We start from the raw sequence: 23,134 nt of genomic DNA, 5'->3' as shown, positions 1-23,134 counted from the left end.
TAAAGGCAACCAGTAATTCTAGTTGCACTGCCCTGCCTTATGCAATATAAACAAGTCTTGGAAAAAAAGAAGGTATTTTATGGGCATCTTATGCAACCATTTCCTATAAATTGTTAACAGTGCTACCTGCGTTGGTTTGAGAAGAAAACAAGAGACTGAAACATACAGTCCATTTTGCATTAGAATGTATTCACCATTAAATTTAATATCAACTACTTCATAAGAATTCACTCAATATCTCAAAGATTTATGTTGCAGAGACAACTCTTTAGAAAGTAAAGCTCAATAATACAGCAATTCTTTTTTTTTGTAGCTGAGTAGTAGTATCAGGTAGATTCTCATGTTTTCACACTTTATTTTCCTTGGGACACAGCACACGTATGGGAAGAAAGTATATAAAGGGCAATATGTGACATGTCTTATTTGCATTACATTTACATACAAAATTCATTTTTAGAGCTTCCACCATTTGTTATGGAGACTCAAGCCTGTCTTGAGCAAGGATATTGGCAGCTCATAAGACATAAAATAATTCATCACAAATTGCTGCTTACCACAGCAAATCGCAGTTTTAAAAGAGAGACAACAGTCAACCTTTGCCTTTCTTACAGAAAAGGATACAGAACAGATCTATCAGCTCTGTGTTGTTCCTTTTTCTAGCCATTTTGGTGGGTTTGGTGCATTTTAAGCAGAGAAAAATTTGTAGCTGAACAGTCTCAATTAAAATACACAGAGTAACAAACACATGCAGTCTAATATCTAAAGCTTTCCATTCTAAGTAGTATAATATTGAACTGATTCAAGACCAATGGACTGATCAATATTTAGTTTACAGAAAAAAAAACAAAACCCCACATGCTTAGGTCTACCTTACTGTGCTTAATTCCAATTTAAGTACCTCAGTTACAATACAGCCCTGTTAAGAGATACTTTCACAAAGAAACACACAGATATTCATTAATATTCAGGAATAGCTGATTTTAAATGCACTTGGTAGTGTTTTCAGTACTATTCCACAGAGTTACCTTAACACACTAAATAGATTCTCATATACAAAAGATGAAACAAAAAAACATTAGCACACTATACATACACACAGACATCACGTTTCAGACTTTGAATGACTGCAGTGCCAATATACTTCACATTTAGTAGAAGTAAATTTACCTTATCCCAATAGCAAGTCAAATCCTGAGCATGAATAATGACATTCTCATTATTATCGTGCAGTTGTGGTTTGAAGTGCGAGACCTCATCAAGCATCAGAAAGTTCTGCAATAAAAAAGAAACGGAAGAAAAAAAGAACAGAGAAAAGCCTATTGTGAGACTAAGGAAAGAAAGGGAACCTAAGCAGCATACAAACACTAAGGGAGCAGGGGAACCAAACACAAACTGATCAAAGAACTGCATTTCCAAAACAGTGCACAACTCTTTCAACAGGGTCCCTCTAACTAGCTAACTGTCCCCTCCAAAACCCCCCAAAGGTGTAGATTTAGTAGCATTGAAGTACTACAGGACTGTAAAAACCATCCACTCAATAAAACAGAACTCCTGAAGCAAATGGACCACAAGAACCCACCCTGTCTTCTCCCTGAAACACTGACAAATCTTAGAATTGCTTGATTCCATCTTTCCATGCAAGAAGTGAAAACTTCACTGCAATACCTTAGAATTCCACTGCTTTCATGGTAAAGGTTTATGTTGTTTCACTCAGAAGAAAATGAGGTCATGGTAAGAAGCTGTTAACTGCCCTTATTAAGCATTCTCCAAGTGACAAAGGTAGCTGCAGATCACCTAACTTCTCCTTTTAAAGTCCAGGGCATTAATAAAAAAAATTAAACTGCTTATGTCTGCATAACTGATTCGTTACACTTTCACTACTGTACTTCTGCATTACAGCCCAGCCAGAGAACCTTTCCTTCAAGTTGCATGAACATGCACTTTTGTCCCACAGCCACAGTCCTGGCACACTTTTCATGATGCCTCATTTATAAATAGCTCAAACACATTTAGAAAGGAAAGGGGTAAATTCTAAAGACATTCAAGGGTAAGAGTTAAGCCAATTTTAAGACAAAACCAGAAAAAATCTATCATGCTTTGAATCACAAAGCACAAAGACCTCAAACAGGCTCTAGCAGACAATATTTTGAGAAAAGAAGGAAGATCTTGATCTTCGCAGCCAAGACTTAACAAGTTAACTAACTCAGCTTAGTTAAGAAGTTAACTGAGCTAAGACTTTGCAGACATGAGATAGCTGTCGATGTCCTACGTTCAGTATCTAAGAGGAAGCAGATCACAGAATCAGAGAATACTTTGGGTTGGAAGGAATCTTCAAAGGTCATCCAGTCCAATCCCCTGCAATGAGCCGTGATATCTTTAACTGTCTGTACACATGTTCCTCTTACTTAAAAAATGTCTACAACACCTTTTTCCAAGTGCTCTTATCTCCTACATTTCAGACAGCCTCAGAGTACACGTCATGTTTTTGCACACACATACACAGCAACACATTCAGCTTTCAAAATAAGCTGTTTCGTTAGAAATCCAACTGCAAAACTGAAGGCTGCTGCTGTCTGTGACATTAAAACAATGTTAGACTAAGAGAAGAAATCCACATACCATCCAAATTGATAACCGTACCTTGATTCGTCGTATGCTAACCACTGCCTCAGATACTCTCTCAACAGCCGAAGGGAAGAACAGCGTTACTGTCAGTCTTACCGCGCCATACAGGGACACTGCAACAAATACACGACTTGCAGAGATAACATTGCCAAGTAGTACATATGCCATGAAAGTCATGAACACTGTGATTTTGCTTGCCACAAAGAAGGAGGCTAAGTTCAGTCCTCGAAGGTAGGAGCTTTTCATAATCATGGCAATCTCCTTCCTAAAAATGCAAAATAAAAAGTCACATCAAACTTTCTCGTTAGAGTTGCCCTTAACAACTGGATGAAGGAAAACAACTCTCAGATTTTACTTTCATGTCCTTTCTCTTCCGGTTGGACCCCCCCAACTCACATGTAAAGAACTGTTAAGTATATTATATGGTAAATAACAAAGACGACTTAAATGGCTTAGAAACCGAGTGGGGAAAATTATTACATTTAATATTTTAGTAGCTATAGAAAATAGTTATTTTTGGGAGACAGAAAACCAAAATACTTTTTTTTCTTCTGCTTTGGTCAAACCAGTATTTAATTCAGATTCTAATTTGCTCTGAATCTTCCTGGGTTGCATGTAAGAGCAAAGAGGAAAAAACCTCTATATAAAAGCTAAGCACCCACAAACTCTGTATTGTTTCAATACCAAAATCCAGTAGAGCTCAGTCACAAAACTTTTAAGATCAACACATATGCAGGAGTTGAAAAAATAGGGCAACTTCCAAAGGATCAAGAGTTTACGTACGACCCAGACATGGTCATAATTTTCACATACTAATCTACGTTACTCTACATTAAAATAATCTGCTATTATTCAGCTGTTGTTCCTCAAGCTGGATCACAGTATTTGCAATATTTTCTTCGATCTCAGTTTAAACCCTTTGTGATCTGGACCCTGTTCATGGTTTGTGGGGTTTTTTCAATTTCTCTAGGAATTCAGATTCATAATTCAAGAAACACTGATCTGCAAGGCCAATTGTTCTGCCAACCTTTACCCTAAATGTGACTGAAGTACTGCACAGACACGAGTCTCCCTCCAGCAACTGAAAAGCCGCTGATGTGTATGTTCCACTTCACTTAAACGTCAGTTTCCACTTCAAAATGACTCACGAAGTCCAACCCTTAAAAGGTTACTACATTATTTACAATGTGGATGCCGCCAGTCTGAACTTCTTACTAACCTAAGTCTTCCTTTATCAAGAGCAGCATAACAACTTACTCCTTCCCCATGTATCTTGACTACCCTGGATTTGGAGAAGGCTGAGGTTCTTAATGACTTCTTTGCCTCAGTCTTCACTGGCAAATGACCACACCACCCAAATCTTGGAAGGCAGATGCAGGGACTGTGGGGATGAAGACCTTAGGCCCACTGTAGGAGAGGATCTGGTTAGAGACCATCTTAAGAACCTGAACGTGCAAGAGTCCATGGGCCTGATGACATTCATCTGCAGATAGGTCCCGAAGGAGCTGGCAAATTAAGTTGTTAAGCCACTGGCCATCATATTTGAAAAATCATGGCAGTCAGGTGAAGTTCCTGATCACTGGAAAAAGGGAAATATAACCCCCATTTTTAAGAAGGGGAAAATGGATGACCCAGGGAAATACAGACCAGTCAGTCTCACCTCTGTGCCTAGCAAAATCTTCGAGCAGATTCTCCTGGAAGGCATGCCAAGGCACATGAAAAACAACAAGGTGCTTGGTGACAGCCAGCATGGCTTCACTAAGGGGAAATCCTGCCTCACCAATTTGGTGGCCTTCTATGATGGGGCTACAGAACTGATGGACAGGGGTAAAGCAGTTGATGTCATCTACCTGGACTTGTGCAAAGCACTCAACACTGTCCCACACAACATCCTTGTCTCTAAATTGCAGAGACATCAATTTGATGGATGGACCACTCGGTGGATAAAGAACTGGCTGGATGGCCGCACACAAAGAGTTGTGGTCAATGGCTCAATGTCCAGCTTGAGACCAGTAACGAGTGGTGTCCCTCGGGGATCAGTGCTGGGACCGGTCTGGTTTAACATCTTCGTCAGTGACACAGACAGTGGGATTGAGTGCGTTCTCAGCAAGTTTGCCGATGACACCAAGCTGTGTGGTTCGGTTGATACACTGGAGGGAAGGAATGCCATCCAGTGGGATCTCGACATGCTTGTGAGGTGGGCTGATGCCAATCTCATGAAGTTTAACCAAGACAACTGCAAGGTCCTACACCTGGGTTGGAGCAATCCCAGGCACAGCTACAGATTGGTCAGAGAAGAGATTCAGAGCAGCCCTGTGGAGAAGGACTTGGTTGATGGGAAAATGAACATGAGCCGGCTTCAGTGTGTGCTTGCAGCCCAGAAAGCCAACTGTATTCTGGGCTGCATCAAAAGGAGCGTGACCAGCAGGTCGAAGGAGGTGATCCTGCCCCTCTACTCTGCTCTTGTGAGACCTCACTTGGAGTATTGTGTGCAGTTCTGGTGTCCTTAACATAAAAATGACATGGATCTGTTGGAACAAGTCCAGAGGAGCGCCACGAGGATGGTCAGGTGACTGGAGCATCTCCCATATGAAGATAGACTGAGAAAGTTGGGGGTGTTCAGCCTGGAGAAGGCTGCGTGGAGACCTCATAGCAGCCTTCCAGTATCTGAAGGAAGGCTATAGGAATGCTGGGGAGAGACTCTTCATTAGGGACAACAGGTAACGGGCTCAAACTTAAAACACGGTAAGTTTAGATTGGATATAAGGAGGAGGTTCTTTACTGCGAGTGTAGTGAGGCACTGTAATGGGCTGCCCAGGGAAGCTGTGAATGGTCCATCCCTGGCACTGTTCAAGGCCAGGCTGGAGAGAGTCTTGGGTGACATGGTTTAGTGTGTGGTGTCCCTGCCCATGGCAGGGGGTTGGAACTAAATGATCTTAAGGCCCTTTGCAACCCTAACTATTCTATGATTCTATGACTTTATCTGCTTGAAATAATATCAAATACAAAATTCTGAAACAATTTCTAATTTCTCCTCCCAAATATTCGGGCAATTCTCAAGGAAATTCTTCACCATTTTTTATTATCTTCCACAGTAAGATTAGAAACTCAAGTTATGATGATACAATTTGAAGTAAATTTTCACTTAACAGAGAGAAGGAGGAGAGACGCTCTCCTGGAAAACTAGTCAAGCAACTTTCCCACTATACTTGCCAAATTGGATGAATTGACAGACTTTCAGAGTTTCAAAGACATTTTTTCAGCTTAAGGGCTCACAGTCTCTGATCTCCAGAGTACAGTGAAAGAACACTTGTATGTAAAATATTTGAATTGGGTCTAATTCAATTACTTCAACAATCCTGGATGAAACACTTTTCCCACCCTCTAATAATCCTTAATAATCCTCTCTACTATCTGCAAATAATCAGCAAGTTCTTTGTGCTACTCTCCATAAAAATCAGATAAATTACAGCCTACCCGCAGGCTGTATATAATATACTACACGGTTTTAGGGCACAAACGCAAAACTAATAAGAACAGCCACAGGAAAAAAAGAGCAATGGACAAGGCTCAGATGTCACCTTGAGCAACTGTCAAGGGCCACTGCAAAATACTGGGCAATAAATCACCTGGCTGAATTGAAGACTTAACTACAGTTTTCCACAGCAAATTTAAAGAAAAGAAAGAGGGCTCAGAATGTGTTTTGGAAGAGCTTCTTTCTGTCATTAAAAAGGAAGCCTCTAACCCTAACGATGCATTGAATTTGGAAATCTAAAGTTTAGTGATGTGAATATGTCCACTGAGGAAGCTTTTAATCAAGAAATATCCTCTCTGGCTCCACGCAAGACAGCAAAGCTTTCAATCAATCAAGAACATTCAATCAGCACAAGATCCTAACACCTGAAGGAGGAAATTATTATGTGCATGGGAAGAAATGTCTCAGGAAACATTAGCAAGTTTGCAAGCTTGTACATAGATATGAAGGAAAAAAAAATCCTTTAAAAAAGTAAAACAAATTAAAAAAAAAATCAGAATCTACAGCAGAATAACAATCTACTCACGCCAGACATAACATGAAAATTAAATGAGAAATATTCACCTGAACTACCATTCTTTAGTACTGAATGCTCTCATACTGTTAAGTAAAAGCACAAATACTGATTGAAAATGTCATTTAATGAATTAGTTTTCATCAGATACTGATGGACCTCAGAAATGAAATGTCTCGGGATACCAAATCAGCTGGCCTTGCCAGTTGAACAACTAGGGAATTTCTGAGCTGCTGTCTTTCTCCCCTCCACCTTCCAGATGGCTTGAGCAATACTTCAAAACACAGAAAGAGAAGCAAGAGTGCTACCTGCAGATGCTATCATTTAGGACAGAAAGTCAGATTTCATATATTTCTCAGGAGGGAAATGTCTTGCTTCTTGGCTACCTGTTACTAGTTTACACAACTGGGGATGAAATAGTTTAATTACAACTACTACAAGTTTATCAGTTGCTGGTTTTAAACACAGCATAAAAGGAAGCATAAAAACACAGTTTATAAATATCAGAGGTTTTTTTCCTTTTTCTGTGCCATTAGATTGTATTTTCATTACTTCACTCTAAAACTATAGAAAGTTCTAAAATAAAAACAAACCAAAGTTCAAGTAAACTGCACTTTAAAGTACAAAATAATACAATTATTGACAAGTAAAAAAAATGGAAACAGATATTGATCATATACCAAGCTGTATCCTTCCAGGATTACCTTCTTAAACCATTCACAAGTTCCGCAAATGATTTTTCCCAAGCATACATCTTTATTATCTTCATGCCACTTATGACTTCATTCATGGTCCTAATTCTGACATCTGTTAAGGCAGCTGTCTTGCTCCTGTAAATAGCACAAAGTAAAAACTCTTATTCTCAAAAGAAGAGTATTTACAATGGCATAACAATGAAGTTTCTGCTTTGACTTGTATAGAGGATTCATATAATTTTAATTGCACTGAAGGGTCTTCCTAAAAGAGCATCTTAAAGCTGACACACAGCAGAGAGACTTGGTGTATCTGCATTCCCGATATCCCCTGTTCTCAAGGAACTAAGTTGATTTAATGCTCAGTTATATGTCAGCTTGCACAAATACATGGTATTCTTTGAACTATGTATTTGTGTAAAAAAAAAACAAACCAAAAACCCCAAAAAAACCAACAACAACAAAAAAAACAACTCAAAAGAAAAAAATTACAATTATAGAATTTAGGACTAAGCAAAAATCAGAGAATTACTTTTAAAAATTGTTTTGAAAAGGCAGAACAACAATCATTCTCATAAGACTCTTCTGATGTTGCTAAAGAAACTTGGCCTCTGTGTGTGTCTTTTTCAGATTAACTCAAAAGCAAAGATTACTTAGTAACAGTACATGAGCTATAATTTAGGAGAGCTAATCTAGATATGGCTTTAACAAATTAATATTATTTAAGCATTAACTGCAATTATCACTAAAGTAAATAATCTATTTTAAGTTTGCACTGATGAACAAATGGGAAAAAATATATAATTAAATAATAAAGTCACAGTTTTAATTAGGAAAAAGCATTGAAAGTTAGACGCCACATAATGACTGTACAAACCATGCTAATAAAGCCTATTACAATTCTGAATTCACTCATGTAGATAAACTTACTTCACACATAGTGAGCTAAGGTAGGCCTTATTTTGATAAAACACGCCTTCCCCTGCTGGATTTCTGACTTTGTATATAGCAACAAAAGTTAAGATTCAGAAATCATACTTAAAATAAAAATAAATTAATAAACTTTTAAAAAGCTCTTCAGAAGGGAGCTGGGTTTTGTCAGCTTAACCTGCCTGCCTGTCACATTTCTCCGACACTCTGGAAGAAACAGCAATGTTTAAAACACTTAAGTAGAAAGAATTTCAAGCGCCTGCTCAACTTTACGAAAAACAACTTCTCAACACCAGTGTTCATAAACGGTTAGATGACTGAAGCAGGGTATTTATGCAAGAAGAAATATTTATACAAGAAAACTAACAAAAGCAATGTAGAAACTTGGCCCTAATACAATCAAGATTTCTTATTAAGACTGAGGAAGACAGCTTTGCCTGCACCAACTGTACTGACATGAACAAGATTATCTTTGCTAAATCCTCTTTCCCTTTTTCAAAAAGGGACAGCAATAAGAAAAACAACTGCTCAAAGACTGAGAGAGCTCATTCTTTCCTCCCCATACACTCACTGTCACAGCAAAAGGCAAAACTTAACATATGTTGTTCACGCTTCTGCAAGTGTCTGAGAAGTTCCCTTTATGACACTCGTAACCATTCTAAATTAAGCAAGTTGCAGATTTTTTTGCCATTATGAGGCATATTTGGTCAGTTTTAATCAAGTCTGTCATAAGTAACAGATTTTACCTTACAAAAAACTAAAATGGCTTTAAATCAGAATATAACAGTTGCATGGCTAAGTGGTGAAAGGATTGAGTTCTTGTGAATAAATACATATACAATGGTCTTCAGTCCAATAATTGAACTATTTCTCAAATAATGTATCAGGTCATGTATTTTATAAAATTCCTAGTACCTCTGCAGGTAAAAGCAACACTTCATAATATACTGCATACCATTCTATAGGATACTGAGTCTGTTTCTGCAAACTCCTACAGCACTGAAGCTCATGCCTGCATCATACGCTGGTGTGCATGTATGTGTTTACAGGACTGGGTCCCAAGTATAAAGATGAATAATAGCACAAATTAACTGCCACACTGAGTGTGTCTGGATTTTAGCAAAAGCTTTAATCCTTAAATTACTTCCTTATAGGCTGTTTTCCTTAAATCCATGCAGATTGCCAGCAACTGCCATGTGAATATACCCATCATTACAGAGCTGGAATCCACTTCAGCTTTTCCATTAACTCCTTCTGGTCACTGCACATTTTTATGCACCCATAGACAAACAAAAGCTCTTTTAGTTAAGATTCTTTCCCTTGCACTGCATCCAAACAAGTGGCTGTTAATGAATGGGGGGAAAAACCCAAATAACATTACACTGCCACTGCTTAACTATAAAAATACATACCTTAGAGAAGAGATTTTTGTCACCTTGTTGTCTGACCCTGGACAAGTCCCTTAATCTGTTTGTGCCTCAGTTTCCCATCTGTAAAATGGGGATAATAATGCTTACCACCATGGACAAGGCACTAGTTAAGTACTAAGCATTTTAACTATTGACTCAAAGCCCAAAACCTAAAAAACTTAAAACTCAAAAAATCCCAACAGTGAAGTAGCTCAATACTTACGCATGCATATTACACATGCAGTGAAAATGCACAAGTAATAATATATTGAAAGTGTTCCACAAACAGATTTTGTCATAAAAAAGCATGAAGAATTTGACAGAGAACACTGAATGGCTCATTATTTGAGAAACAGCCCATAACTGAAGACTATCACAATGATTACAAATAGAAGGAAATCTACAAGTTAGTCTCCTTTCATAGTTCAGCTCTCTCTTCATACCTAGCCATGCAACAGCAATGCCAGTCTCAATACTTTCAGAAAATCATCTTAAAATACAACATGAAAACAACACGTAACTCATTAAAGAGTTTCACTGACTGAAAGAGCTAGAAGGAACCAATTCACCGTGAATAAACGCGGCAAGAATGAGTTAACGTTACTACGCATGTGTAAATAGCAAACATAAACATATTCCCATCTAGATGTAAAGGCTATTTACAAATTGATAATGAAAGTAGAGCACGATTAAATACACAAGAAAGTCTGAAAGACAGAACATTGAAGATAATTCAATATCCTCACTTGAGGCAAGTCTTTCTTTTAGGGGGAAGTCAGAAAAAAAAACAAATTAAATTTGTCAGATAATGGATAGTTACTGCAAACTCATTCTGTATCTCCACAGCCTAAAACCTTACAGTTAGAAACCTCATAGCTGACATCAAAACCATCACCGTAATTCTTTTCTTCCTCTCTCTCTCAGTTCCTTCCCATTTTCCTCTCTGCATCTATGTCTTGGAGGGGTGACAGCAAGACCTTCAAACATGAAACTTTCAAAGCTTTCTGCTGCAATTCCTGTACATCCCCATTAAATCAAAACTACAGTAGGCCTGACAGTACTGCCTTTGTAGTAACCACTCCTTAAGTATCAATGCAGGAAGGCAAAGCTCAAGAAGTTATAAAATTCTATGCCTACATCTACAGCAAGTAAGCTACAGAAGTAGCCCAGCTCTTCTAGTATAATGGACAGCTAATGAGTAGCAGATATTTTCTGCGTGTCTGGAAAAATGTCTACTTCAAGTCCCTAAACAGGAATTCAGAATTCTCACATTATCAACTACGAAAAACACAGGCAAAGACGAAAGACAATGCAAAAAAAAACCCTCACCAGACAGCAGCAGTACTCTGCCTCCATCAGGTATGTCCATTTTAAAATCCAGGACATAAAAAAACCTACAACCCAACACATGCAACCTTACCTTAGGGAAGAAAAAAGCCTCCCAATGCAGGTCTGGACAGGAAGAAGAATAATTAGAACTGCCATTCCTGCAAGACATGATGGGCCTATCTCCATCCAGAGAAGTACTGTTACTGCTACAGCTTGAATTGGTCCAGCCCACAGGAAGTGCAAGAAAATCGTCACCTAGGCAAACAGTTAAGAAAGAAAAATTAGCTTTTGGTCTTACCTTAAAAAATTAAACCTTAATAACACAAAGTTAAAGAAACACCTTTGCCTGCAACAGGTACTGAGGCATCCAGTGAGAGTTTGGCACCAGATTCAGAGACCTTAATGTACATGGAGGTGTCTAACCTCCAGAAAAGTAGAAAATTACCACACTGATTTTGTTTTATCTTCAACCAATACTTCTCTGAGCCTCCGAAAACACTTAAGGAGGGGAAAAAAAAAAGGTATGTTTTCCGCCCATCTTTTAAGAGAGTATTTCTCTTTGTATGATGTTTAAGAAAGAGCTAGAAGAAATGTTCATAGGAAACAATCACCAGTTGTAAACAAAACTTCTTAACTCAAAACACCACAACTTCAACAGCCTCTTGGAAAGACCTTTAATATTCCTACCTGATCAAACTTGTTCACATCATTTGACAGAAGATTTACTATTTGACCAGTGGTAGTTTTTGCCATAGCCACATTACTGAGACGAAGTGCCTAAAAAAGAACAATCAAAATTGTCACAGCTCACAGAGCACAGTACATCTATACGCAGAAGCCTCGATACACAAATACAACACCAGGGCAAAAGCTGAAGGCATATCTCAGCTTTTGCCTGTGAATACCTGGGCACAGTTCAAGAACCTTAGGTAACATGTGGGTTAGGTTAAACATTCTGAAGAAGAGAGTATAAAATAAAGTTTAGGGAAGGACTGTGGAAAACAGAAGTGCTGTAACCATTTTCATGTCTGAAGAGATTAAAAATGGGAAAAAACCAACATAGCAAGTTATCAAAACTAAACAAAAGAGCCTGTAACTTTTTATTTGCATTGCTCTCCCATACACTACTTCAAAACAGAAGCAGAGTACTCCACCTGAAGACCAAATTAAAATCAGGACAATGTTTGGCCAACTGAAAGAATTTTGTTTTGAATAAGATTCCTGACTGAAGACAAAAACCTCAAGTTATGTGTTTTACACTATCAGTTCTTGCTAATGCTGCAAACTGTGCTTTCTGTCTTTGCAAATGAGTTAATATCCCTTTAAAAACTTCCCTCCTTAATAACTCTTGTAAAATCGTAAGATTTCTAAAGAACATTAAATGAAGTTTAGCACATGCTGTGAAAAGCAAAAAGAGTAAATACAAATATTTCTATAGGTTAATAAATAAGTTGATCAGCAGAAAATAGTATGTGATCATACAATATCCCCTAAAAAATAGCATCTGGAAATATGCAGTCTGAACAGGACTGCAAAGATCCAAATTGAAATTGCTCAGAATTATAGATTACAGACCCTGCTTCCTTCTCCTCCTGCTGGAAAGAGAATACAGTTTTGCAGCACAAGTAAAAAAAAAAATATTAAAAACATATAAAAACATGTTACATATTTTCCCGTAACAGAATAGTTCACTCCTCCAAAACACTTCAATTTTTAGGCAGTGCACATCTACTTCTCCCTCTCCAAAAACTTAGTGTTAGGATTGCTTTCTGATCAATAATCTAACCTCAAAAGTATCAACTGTTTCAAAAATTCTGTTCCAATATTTCAAATCAGGTGCAAAAACATCAGATATCAAAGTACTATTCAAAATATAATTTCAAAGGACTGTACATTTCTTGCATCTCACTGCTGTTTTACAAAGCTACTAATCACAGAGAGAATCCCAACCCTAACATTGAAACCAAGAGCCAGAAACATTTAGAACCCCACTAAGAAATTCCTCTGAGATTCCAATAATAAATCTAGAATACTGTGTATATGAAAGACAAGATTAAATTATTTGAGAAAATGATTGCTTCATTCCCTGTCTTAAGCTTGTTTCCCATACATCTGAAATCCCCAGAGAAGCTGCTGCAGGTATCACTGTCACAGCACATCCACTTTTCCATCATGTTTACTCCACAACACAGATCAAGGTTGACAAGCTCCTAGAAAAGCTGTTAAGATATCGGTAGACCATAATAATAGGAGTTCAAATGATGTGTAGATTAGAAGAAGTTGCCCACCAGAGCATGTTTACAGCACCTATTGCTACGTACTCCTTTACAACACAGATGTATCTGCCATTTCAAGTCCACTTCAGCCACCCAGCAGAACACTGCACCGGTGTCTTGCTAGTGGTCCACAGCCTGGGTACGTCTGGGACACATCACCTGAATCACCTTTCTGACCTCTTCCCAGCTATTTCAGATACAGCAAAAACACTTTCAAAATGTATTACCCTAGTTCATTCTGACCAAGATAGCAAGCATCTGAGCCAAAAGGAGGTAGTTCATCTGTGACTGGTTTGTCTTCTCCAGGAAAACACAGCCTTTTCCATTGTCAGTGCTAATGCAATTTTAGTCTTCTTCCCTTCCTGCTTCAAAACCACTTCTGAAGTAGCACTGGGTTTTAATTTTTTTATTTTTTTTTTAAAGTGAAATAAGCCTTACATTTTCCTGGCTGAATGGACCTGTTTAGACTGCAAAGGACGCAGAAGGAAATGGAAACATCAGACACAAAGCAGCAGTTTTACTAATATAACCAATTTCTCCCCAAAGTTCTGTTTTGGTACTTTCCCTTTCTACTACATCTGAAACATGTACCACATACCATAGGAGCTGCTATAAAGAAAATTAACTGTATCCCAGCCAAAGTCAGTATACTGACTTTGGTACTGTTTTCACAGTATCACAGTATGCTAGAGATTGGAAGGGACCTCAGAAGATCATCTAGTCCAATCCCCCTGCCGGAGCAGGAACACCTAGATAAGGTTACACAGGCACGTGTCCAGGTGGGTTTTGAATGCCTCCAGAGAAGGAGACTCCACAACCTCCCTGGGCAGCCTGTTCCAGTGTTCTGTCACCCTCACTGAGAAGAAGTTTCTTCTCAAGTTTAAGTGGAACCTCTTGTGTTCCAGTTTGTACCCATTTCCCCTTGTCCTATCGTTGTTTGCCACTGAGAAGAGCCTGGCTCCATCCTCGTGACACTCCCCCTTTATATATTTATATACACTAATAAGGTCACCCCTCAATCTCCTCTTCTCCAAACTATAGAGACCCAGCTCCCTCAGTCTTTCCTCATAAGGGAGATGCTCCACTCCCTTAATCATCTTAGTTGCCCTGCACTGGACTCTCTCCAGCAGGTCCCTGTCCTTCTTGAACTGAGGGGCCCAGAACTGGACACAGTATTCCAGATGAGGTCTCACCAGGGCAGAGTAGAGGGGAAGGAGGACCTCTCTCGACCTACTAACCACCCCCCTTCTAATACACCCCAGGATGCCATTGGCCTTCTTGGCCACAAGGGCACAGTGTCGGCTCATGGTCATCCTGTCGTCCACTAGGACCCCCAGGTCCCTCTCCCCTACACTGCTCTCTAACAGGTCGTTCCCCAACCTATACTGGAACCTGGGGTTGTTCCTGCCCAGATGCAGGACTCTACACTTTCCCTTGTTATATTTCATCAAGTTATTCCCCGCCCAACTCTCCATCCTGTCCAGGTCTCGCTGGATGGCAGCACAGCCTTCTGGCGTGTCGGCCACCCCTCCCAGCTTAGTGTCATCAGCAAACTTGCTGATAGTACACTCAATTCCCTCACCTAAATCATTGATGAATATATTAAATAATACTGGTCCCAGTACTGACCCTTGAGGAACTCCACTAGATACAGGCCTCCAACTAGACTCCCAACTAGATATCCCTGATCCGGGCTCCAGGCAGACTACACACTTCCCTGTGATGAGGGTCAACTCTGCATATCAGGCCCTCTGTTCCTTCAGAATGGAATCACCTACTACAATGACCCTTCTTTCTTTCTTTCTTACCAGAGGCAGTCTTGAGGTGCGAAGTCGACCGCCTTTTCCTATGTGGCCTTGTAGGCGGGCCTTGCACCACATCCTCACCTACCTTTCCTTCAAGATCCAATGCCTCAAACCTATTACGGAGGGACACCTGGGGAAGCAGGGCAGGAAGGGAGGAGGGCTGCCCACGACGCCAAACCGGAAGTCGCTTCCAACCCTCGTCATCTTTTTGGTCCCCTACCTCCGCGCAACAGCTACAGGGAAGGGGCTGTCTCGGGCTATCCCCCTCTGTCTGAGAGGGCAGGGGGTCCATCCCCTTTTGGGGGGTATCACCCTGGAGCTGTTCCAACTGGCCCGCCAGGGAGTTACTCCAGCAGTCGATCTCCCTTTCACACTCCCTGATGATCCTCAGCGTCTCAACCTCCTCCTTAAGTTTTGCCACCAAGCTAAGCAGATCTTCTACCTGCTCACACCTCACGCAGGTGGAATGCTGTCCTCCCTCCCCCAGCAGTAGCAGGCTCCGGTACTCCCTGCATCCAGAGGCCTGAACAGCCACGGTTTGGGACAGGGTCTCGGTCTGAGTTGCTACAGTCTTCTTACTGCTAGCTCTCTTTCTGGAGACGACCATATTGGTCAGCAAAACGACCTACTTGCTCATCCCTGCACCTGGTGTCGCTGCACTCTCAAAGGCTCTTTCAAGTGAAGGGGCAGGGGGGTGGTCGCCGCCACCGTGGGAACGCCCCCGCCACGTCAGCCGCTCTCTCGCAAGGGCTGCTGGGGCTTCGGGAATCGCGAAATGTCGGGAATCGCGATGCCTCTCCGCTATCCCCGCTGATTTTCCTAATCTCGGTAGAAGCTCGCGGTCGCTGTAGCGTGCCGGCTGCGGCTCTAGCTGGGCTAGCTCCGATCAGCTGACTGAATGCTAGTAACGAGTTTCATCTGCTTTTAAATCTCCCGCTGTCACCGTGGGAACGCCCCTCCGCACTGTCAGCCGCTCTCTCGCAAGGGCTGCTGGGGCTTCGGGAATCGCGATGGCTCTGCGTTATCCTCGCTGATTTTCCTAATCTCAGTTGAACCTCGCGGTCGCTGAAGCGTGCCGGCTGCGGCTCTAGCTGGTCTAGCTCCGATCAGCTGACTGAATTTTGACCTTAACATTTAAAACTCACCCTGAAGGTAAGAAATACGAATCTAGAGCCACACACCTTTTTAAAAGCAACTGCACCTTGAATTTAATTTTATTTTACATTTGCCAATTATCTGCCTGTTTTCAGCACAAAGATCTGCTTGACTTTCTGTCTATAAATTTTCTGTACAGATGTATTTCCCAGCAAGCACCCTCTCTCAAGAAAAATAGGTTTTAATTATATGGACTAATGGAATGGTTCGTACACTTGATGTTTAGGTTACTTTTTTTTTTTACCCCAAAGATGTAATTGCAGTGGCCCAACTTCAATTTTTTAACCATTTTTTTGCCTCCCATACTCCCATCTTAGTGTTTTAACCTTTCTCTGCCCCCAAAAGTTAATTCAAAAGCACATTAAAAAGGGAAAACTGACCACAGAAAAGAATAATAAAACTGCTTGGTCAAATAACTGCTTACACTTTTTTTGGCAGCTTTCAGTCTCAACTAACTACTTCACACTTTAAACTGCTTTAGTGTTTATTCTGAACCTCAATACCATAAGTAGCCTTTTGTTTTAACACACGAGACTGAGTCACAAAACAGATTCAGTTTTCATTTTTGTTACAAGCTTCCTGTGTGCATCACTAATACTTCTTACTGATCACAAAACACCTTAGTGTTTGAATACAGGGGTTTTACAAATGGCATTTTAACTTTCCAGGAAATGAAAAAGAGTTTAAAACTTAAGAATTATGAGCATAAGTTCTCCATTAAGGATGCTCTCTCACTCAACCATTAACCCTTGAAAATCCAAGTTTGTATTTACTACAGCAATTAACACACACTGCAAAAGTATTAGTAAATCAGCATCCAGATTCTTTCAAAGGTCTCTATGAGGATAAAGAGGAAGTATGACCTATCTATAAGCCTCAGATAAGGAGGGCAAATGGTTAGAAAAGTTTATCAATGTTCTGATGTGACCTCAGCCTCCACCCTCAGGAGTAAACACTTATGAGGGGAGATTAATTTTCTATTTAATCACATCTCTAGAAATAAGGGTGCATATTATGAACATTTCTTTTCCAAGCTTCTAAGCTAATATCAACACAGCAAAAAACAACATCGCTATATACATATTTCATGAACTTCAAACTCTGTTATGATAATCAGTTTAGCAAATTAATACCTTAGAGAGAGATGTTTATGTACAAGAAAGCAGTGTGCCATGTTAGAGATGAGCTCCCAGAGGATAATTTCCAAAGTATCAGAAGAGGGAGGAGAATAAATATATGCATGGAAAGAAATCACCACTTGCAACGGGGACAATTTTACTCTCCTCACTTTACTGCTTTGTCCAAAACCTTTGCATGACCATACCAGTAGTACAAGAGTTTGCCTTAACTGCATGGTAGCTATGTTGAATGGCTAAATTAGCATGAATTTCTTCACATTCTAAAGAAACTTTGCAGTCCTGATTCTTCAATTAAACATCTTTGCTGGCAGGTCACAACTCTAGCAGTACTAAAGCAAAAAAAAAAAAAAATAGAGCATTTTCCCTTCCAACATCCCCAGCAGGGACTTCCCACTTGGAAGTGGAAACCAGCTCAATGGTTTGGTTACTGCCAACAGCTTCAGAAGAGGAAAGCATATATATATATGCTTGGGTTGCTTGTTCCTCAGAGCACACAAGAGCCCATGTATCATCCTGGATGTCACTCCGCTCCTTCCTGGAAGTAATCCCTGTAACTTCTCTTGTCCATCTCAGAGTGGCCTCAGCTCCATCTGTAGTCAAAGACAGCTATTTCTTGATCAGGACACACAGAGCAAAAAATCACAGCTTACTAAATGTACATCCCTCCACTTCATTGGCTTTAATGAAGGACTCCAGTGCTCCCACAATAAAACCAGTAACTGACACTAAAAAATGGCTCTAACCTACCTTTAGAATTCAGCATGGTTCTGAACCGTGTCTCCTGTGCCCACGCCCCTCTTTCCTCATACCAAAGCAGTCGGGATACTAACGAAGTAATCAGTAATTATCTCGTCCAGTCCGGAGGGGGCAGTAGCAGTACTGCAGTACTGCTGCCTGTCCCTAAACTAACCTGACGGATGGCTCGAGAGGGGGGCAGCCTCTCTGACCCACAAAGGAGGCAACTCACCAGTTCTACAGCACTGCTGAAAAACCAATATAAACAAATCCCACCATTAACCACAAAAGCGTCGTGGGGGAAACGACAGTGAAGCGGCTCCCAGACACCTGAGAGAACTGAAGCAGGTGATGACAGCCAAGTATAACATCCTCTCCAGGGCTGAACCTGCAGGGCTGAGTAACTGCCAGCATTCCCTGGGAGAGCTTTGCCCCTCTTCTGCTGTATCCTAACTGCTTCTGACAGCTCCAGCACACAAACCAGCAATGGCAAGGCCCCTTTCCAACAGCACCAGCAGGCAAAAATCAGAACCTCTACCTAGTCTTTAGGGCTATTTAATTCACTTTCTCTAGGAGGCCTGAAGCTGTCATTCAAACACCATATGACCAAAGAGAGAGCAAGAGCACATATGTACGTTTATGGTCTGATATATACTGGCATGAGTTACATTTTTACAAAGCTTCAATGGAACTGCAAGCATGAACAGAACAAATAACTGTATTTTTAAACTCCCCTAATGAAAAAGCTGTCGAATGCCAAATATACCATAAACACGTTTGCTTACCTTCCGATAAATCATATGACACATAGCTACCCTCAGCTTCATGCCAGCCCGCTGTACATGATAGAAGTATAAGTGGTGCATTATAGCTAGAATAAGCGTGCACACAGACAGAGCAGCTGCGTAGCAATATGCAAAATTCACAGCTACCTCATCTGAGGGATCATAGTTTTCAAAATAACTAATAATTTTTCCCAAAAATATTGGCTGAATTGTTTTGAGGGTTTCCTGAAAGAAAAAGAAGGGGAAAAAAATATTAACAATTTGATATCACACGATGCTGCCCAAGCTTGTAACCAAGCAAACAAGAGCCAAGTACTGCTGCAAGTCCCATCCCATATTATCTTTATTGCGCTCCAAAATGAAAATTTTTGTCAACACGTAATTCGAAAGAACTATGTTCCACATTAAAATTTAGCTGATTCTTTAAAAAGAACTCGCAATTGCCAATAAAAACTGTGATGTTATAAAAGTTAGTATGTACTACACTGATGACAGTGTGTCCTTTACAGTCATCTACATATAGCAAGAAAAACCTTTTTTTATTGGGCACCCCACTCAGATACATAAAACACTGCTAAGCCTTACAATGCAAGTCAAGGGCTTGTAATGTCTCAAAAACATTGCACTGAAATCAGCTCTGTGTTCCACATCCATAATCCTGCAGTTATGACTCAAATTTTTCATTCTCTATAGAGCTATGGCTCTTTTTCACTTTTCTGAGAGTAAGAGAGTTTTACTTTTCTGAGAGAGTACATGAACATTACAGGTTCTATGAACAGCGCAGCATGAAGTCACCAGGATGTATCATGCAATCTAAGAGGCCAAGCTTCACACTGCTCTTACCTACGAAGTGTGTTGTATGACATTTTACTCCACTTACCTCAATCATTGTGAAAATCCCAAAAACTAAATAGGATTTCCAGTAACAAAGAATAATGGCTTTTGTCAAATGTGGCATTTTCCCTCTCTTTTTTGCTTTTTGCACCTCTTTATCCCAGTACCTGACAAACAGAACACAAACGTGATGGAGAACAGAAGTAAAACCACAAGACAATTACCTGGAATAAAATACTTTCAGATATACAGACAGATTGCCGTGCTCACTTTTATACAACACAAAATTAACAGATAGTCATGTTTTCTCATTCACATAAACACATAGTACACTATTATAGGCCTATTCGTCCTTGCACAACCACAAACAATTCATCACTGTTGGCTACTATTGCCTTTGACATACTTGCTGATGAGGAACCCTTTTTTTCCTCTTCTATCAGTTCAGACAGACACTTAACTTAGTTAAGAGCCTAACACCATATGATCTCCTGACTACGGACTAAACTGAGGAAGCATGGGCTGTCTTCACTGTCATATAAGCACTGCACTTCCCAAGGGAGGCCGTGATGAACAACCTCTTCTCATGCCCTGATCTTTCTTTTTCCTACCACGTGCTTTGATGAGGACAAGCAGATATGGCACAAACGCAACTCTCTGCAGCAGTTTTGTCACCTAACACTCCACATGTCTCTCTGAAGGCAAGGATTACAGCAGCAGAGTGGCAAAGACCTTTGCATCACCGTGTGTCTGCCCACAAGGAGGGAGCAATCTGTTCACATTAAAATCAAAGACAGTAACAAGCAGCACAATTTTAAGAAGAAAGTATCAGAACTTAAGCAGACTTCTTAAAGCATGCTGTTATCAGACAGGATACTCACCCTTTCTTCTGGAGGCTAAATATTTCTTGCCAGACTTTCTGACCTTGTTAGTTTGAGAGCTGAAATGAGTCTAAGGCATGAGAGCCAAATTATTTTGCAACACAGCACACAAGTTTGAGGCATACAGTATGGATAATAAAACTTTCTGTTTTTTTAACCCCCTTGAAGGGTTAGAGAGTTACTGTCTAAATACTTTGGAATCAAAATTGAAACTGTGTAGATTCTCCTGTGTTTGCTGGCCCAAGAGAAAAGGCTACTTCCTTAGGTGGCTATTTATGAATTATATTGTGTGCTTCTTGGCCAGGTACACTACAGAATTAAAAACCACTCTTTTTTCTTTTTTTTTTTTTTTTGGCATGCTGTATTTTCTACCATTTCCTGACTCATGGAAAGTGTGTGCTTTTACTGTAAGAATCATTGGAAAGAGTCCATCTTCCTCCACAGCTAACTCCTTGAACTTCAAGACACAGCTGTAGAACTTGGCAAAGCTCTCCAGCTACAGAGATGTTAAAAGCTGCACTCCTGTGAGGTTATCACCTACCCTTTTCCTTCAGTTAACTCATCCAGAGCAGGATGATGCATGACCTGTCATAATCATTCATTCCCAGATTTTTTTTACTTGTTGAAGAGTCTCTCACCCCAACCAAACTATCAGAAAACTTGATTTGCTCTACCTTCAGTGTAATGGCAAGAAACAGCAAGACCACAATTCCCTAATACAGAGGCCACCTTTCACCAGGAGACACCACTTCCTCCAATTATATTTAACAAAAGATTATTTGAGGACAAAAATGTTAGCTATTGCAAGGTTCAAGACAATCGACAAACTGTTATTCTTGGAAGATATTTCACTATTAAAAAAGAGAGAGATCTTCCTGGGTTCATAATAACATGACTTGGTACACAGTCCATGAAAGAGTATTTATAACAAACTAAAAACACCTCCTAGACACAAGCTTCAGATGTTCAAGGCATTCTATCCACTTCACTAAAGAGGGGCGTATTTTCAACATACATACATTTATATGCACACATACATAAAGGGTAGACAGCTGTCACTTAATTCAGTTTGTGTCAAAACCGAAAACAACAAAGTAAAAACCCTAAGATTTTCCTCCACTTTCACAGAGAGAAATTTCAAGTTTCCACAGCTATTCTACTCATGGACAGAAGGCTCACATTAATTTATTATGGATTACAGCAGTAACAGTTGATGAAAAGTGTTCTTTTCCAAGCATTCTGCGAAGTGTCAGATTAATTATAAACAACATAACTGAAAGACTAATGCATTTTCATAATGTATAACTTGAAAAAACATTAAAATGCTTCCATGGTAAACAAGTTCTAAATATTGCCGTTAGTTCATCAGCATTTTTGACAGCAGACTTTGTTAAACTTTACAACCACCTCTTCTAATTTTAGCCCAGAAATAAAACTCTTGCTTTCCCCAGCAGAAATTCAATAAAAGGGAACAATTATTTTCCTTCTTACCACTGCAGTTCTTCTCCAAGCTTCTCTGAGGAATCTTCTGGCAGCACTTTATACATATCATCTTCTTCAAGCTTCCGTTTATGGCCAATGATAAATATGGGATTCAACCACCTATTTACATACAAATTATTAATAAACTGATCAGCAAACCAAAAGAGTAGTTTCTTTACTTATTAATTCTTTTATCCCTTTCCTGCCTCCTCTTCTCCTGCATCACCCAACACCCGTGCATTTTACTGCACTTTTCTCTTACCTAAGAATTAAGTCACCTCCCTTTCACAAATGGGAAAATGTTTTCCATTTCCTAAAGCTTTTTATGCCCATAGCACCCTATTTGACAGCCAGCAGAATTCTTCTTGGCCTTAAGGCAACTGTTTTCTTACAGTGTTTCCATATGTTTAAGGAAAATTAGCATTCCTTTAAATATTTAGGAAAAAACACAGAACCTAATCCAACTATTAAAATATTGACAGAGTTGTAAATAAAATGGTAATACACGTTAAAAGACATTTTTGTAACTACCATGACTATTCACTTACATGAGGAAAAAACCTAACTGCTGTTAACTACCATCTTGACAGCAATTAGGTCAGTAACTCAGAGACAACCACTCATGTAAAAATGGGTAAATAATGGATTATTACTAGAAGTGATATTAGCCATGTTTGAAAATACGAACAAAAAGCACGCAGTCAGAGCGTGTAGATTCCAAAAAGGAAAATGTTGTCTTAACAGCTCAGTTTTCTTAGTGGACAGATTTTTAAAAGCTCAGTATTTTATGACAGCACTTTGAAGACAAACTTTAATGGTGCTACTGTAGGTTTGTTGGAAAATGCAGCATTTTGATAGTTCAAATAATACTGTCAGGGAACAGTAAGACTAGCTTTTATGCATCTAGATCCTTCTTCAAGCCTGAAACACAGGTCAAGAAGATCCAAACAGTTTCAGCTGCACTCCACAGAGCAGACTGATGCATGGCAGAAAGCACAAAACTGACCA

The 23,134-nt window shown here is 39.8% G+C and overlaps 1 protein-coding gene across 5 annotated transcripts in view; it reads right to left on the bottom strand.

The window, feature by feature from the left end:
* Window positions 1–23,134, bottom strand: part of ABCC4 (ATP binding cassette subfamily C member 4 (PEL blood group)) — a 154,996-nt gene that overhangs the window by 119,397 nt on the left and 12,465 nt on the right. For all 5 annotated transcript variants that reach the window (XM_061361080.1, XM_061361079.1, XM_061361082.1 and 2 more), the window contains exons 2-9: window positions 22,136–22,246; window positions 19,810–19,930; window positions 18,930–19,154; window positions 11,722–11,811; window positions 11,126–11,289; window positions 7,379–7,504; window positions 2,641–2,890; window positions 1,168–1,272 (exon numbers count right to left, since the gene is read on the bottom strand). In XM_061361080.1, coding sequence (XP_061217064.1) covers window positions 1,168–1,272; window positions 2,641–2,890; window positions 7,379–7,504; window positions 11,126–11,289; window positions 11,722–11,811; window positions 18,930–19,154; window positions 19,810–19,930; window positions 22,136–22,246 — 1,192 coding nt within the window. The remainder of the gene's footprint in view (window positions 1–1,167; window positions 1,273–2,640; window positions 2,891–7,378; window positions 7,505–11,125; window positions 11,290–11,721; window positions 11,812–18,929; window positions 19,155–19,809; window positions 19,931–22,135; window positions 22,247–23,134) is intronic.

The sequence above is a fragment of the Neopsephotus bourkii genome, unplaced genomic scaffold (assembly GCF_033783945.1).
Source record: "Neopsephotus bourkii isolate Nb327-2 ecotype Australia unplaced genomic scaffold, CSIRO-AGI_Nbou_v1 NB_1052, whole genome shotgun sequence".
NCBI lineage: Eukaryota > Metazoa > Chordata > Aves > Psittaciformes > Psittacidae > Neopsephotus > Neopsephotus bourkii.
The sequence above is the reverse complement of the archived record's forward strand: the minus strand, read 5'-3'. Positions and strand labels throughout refer to the sequence as shown.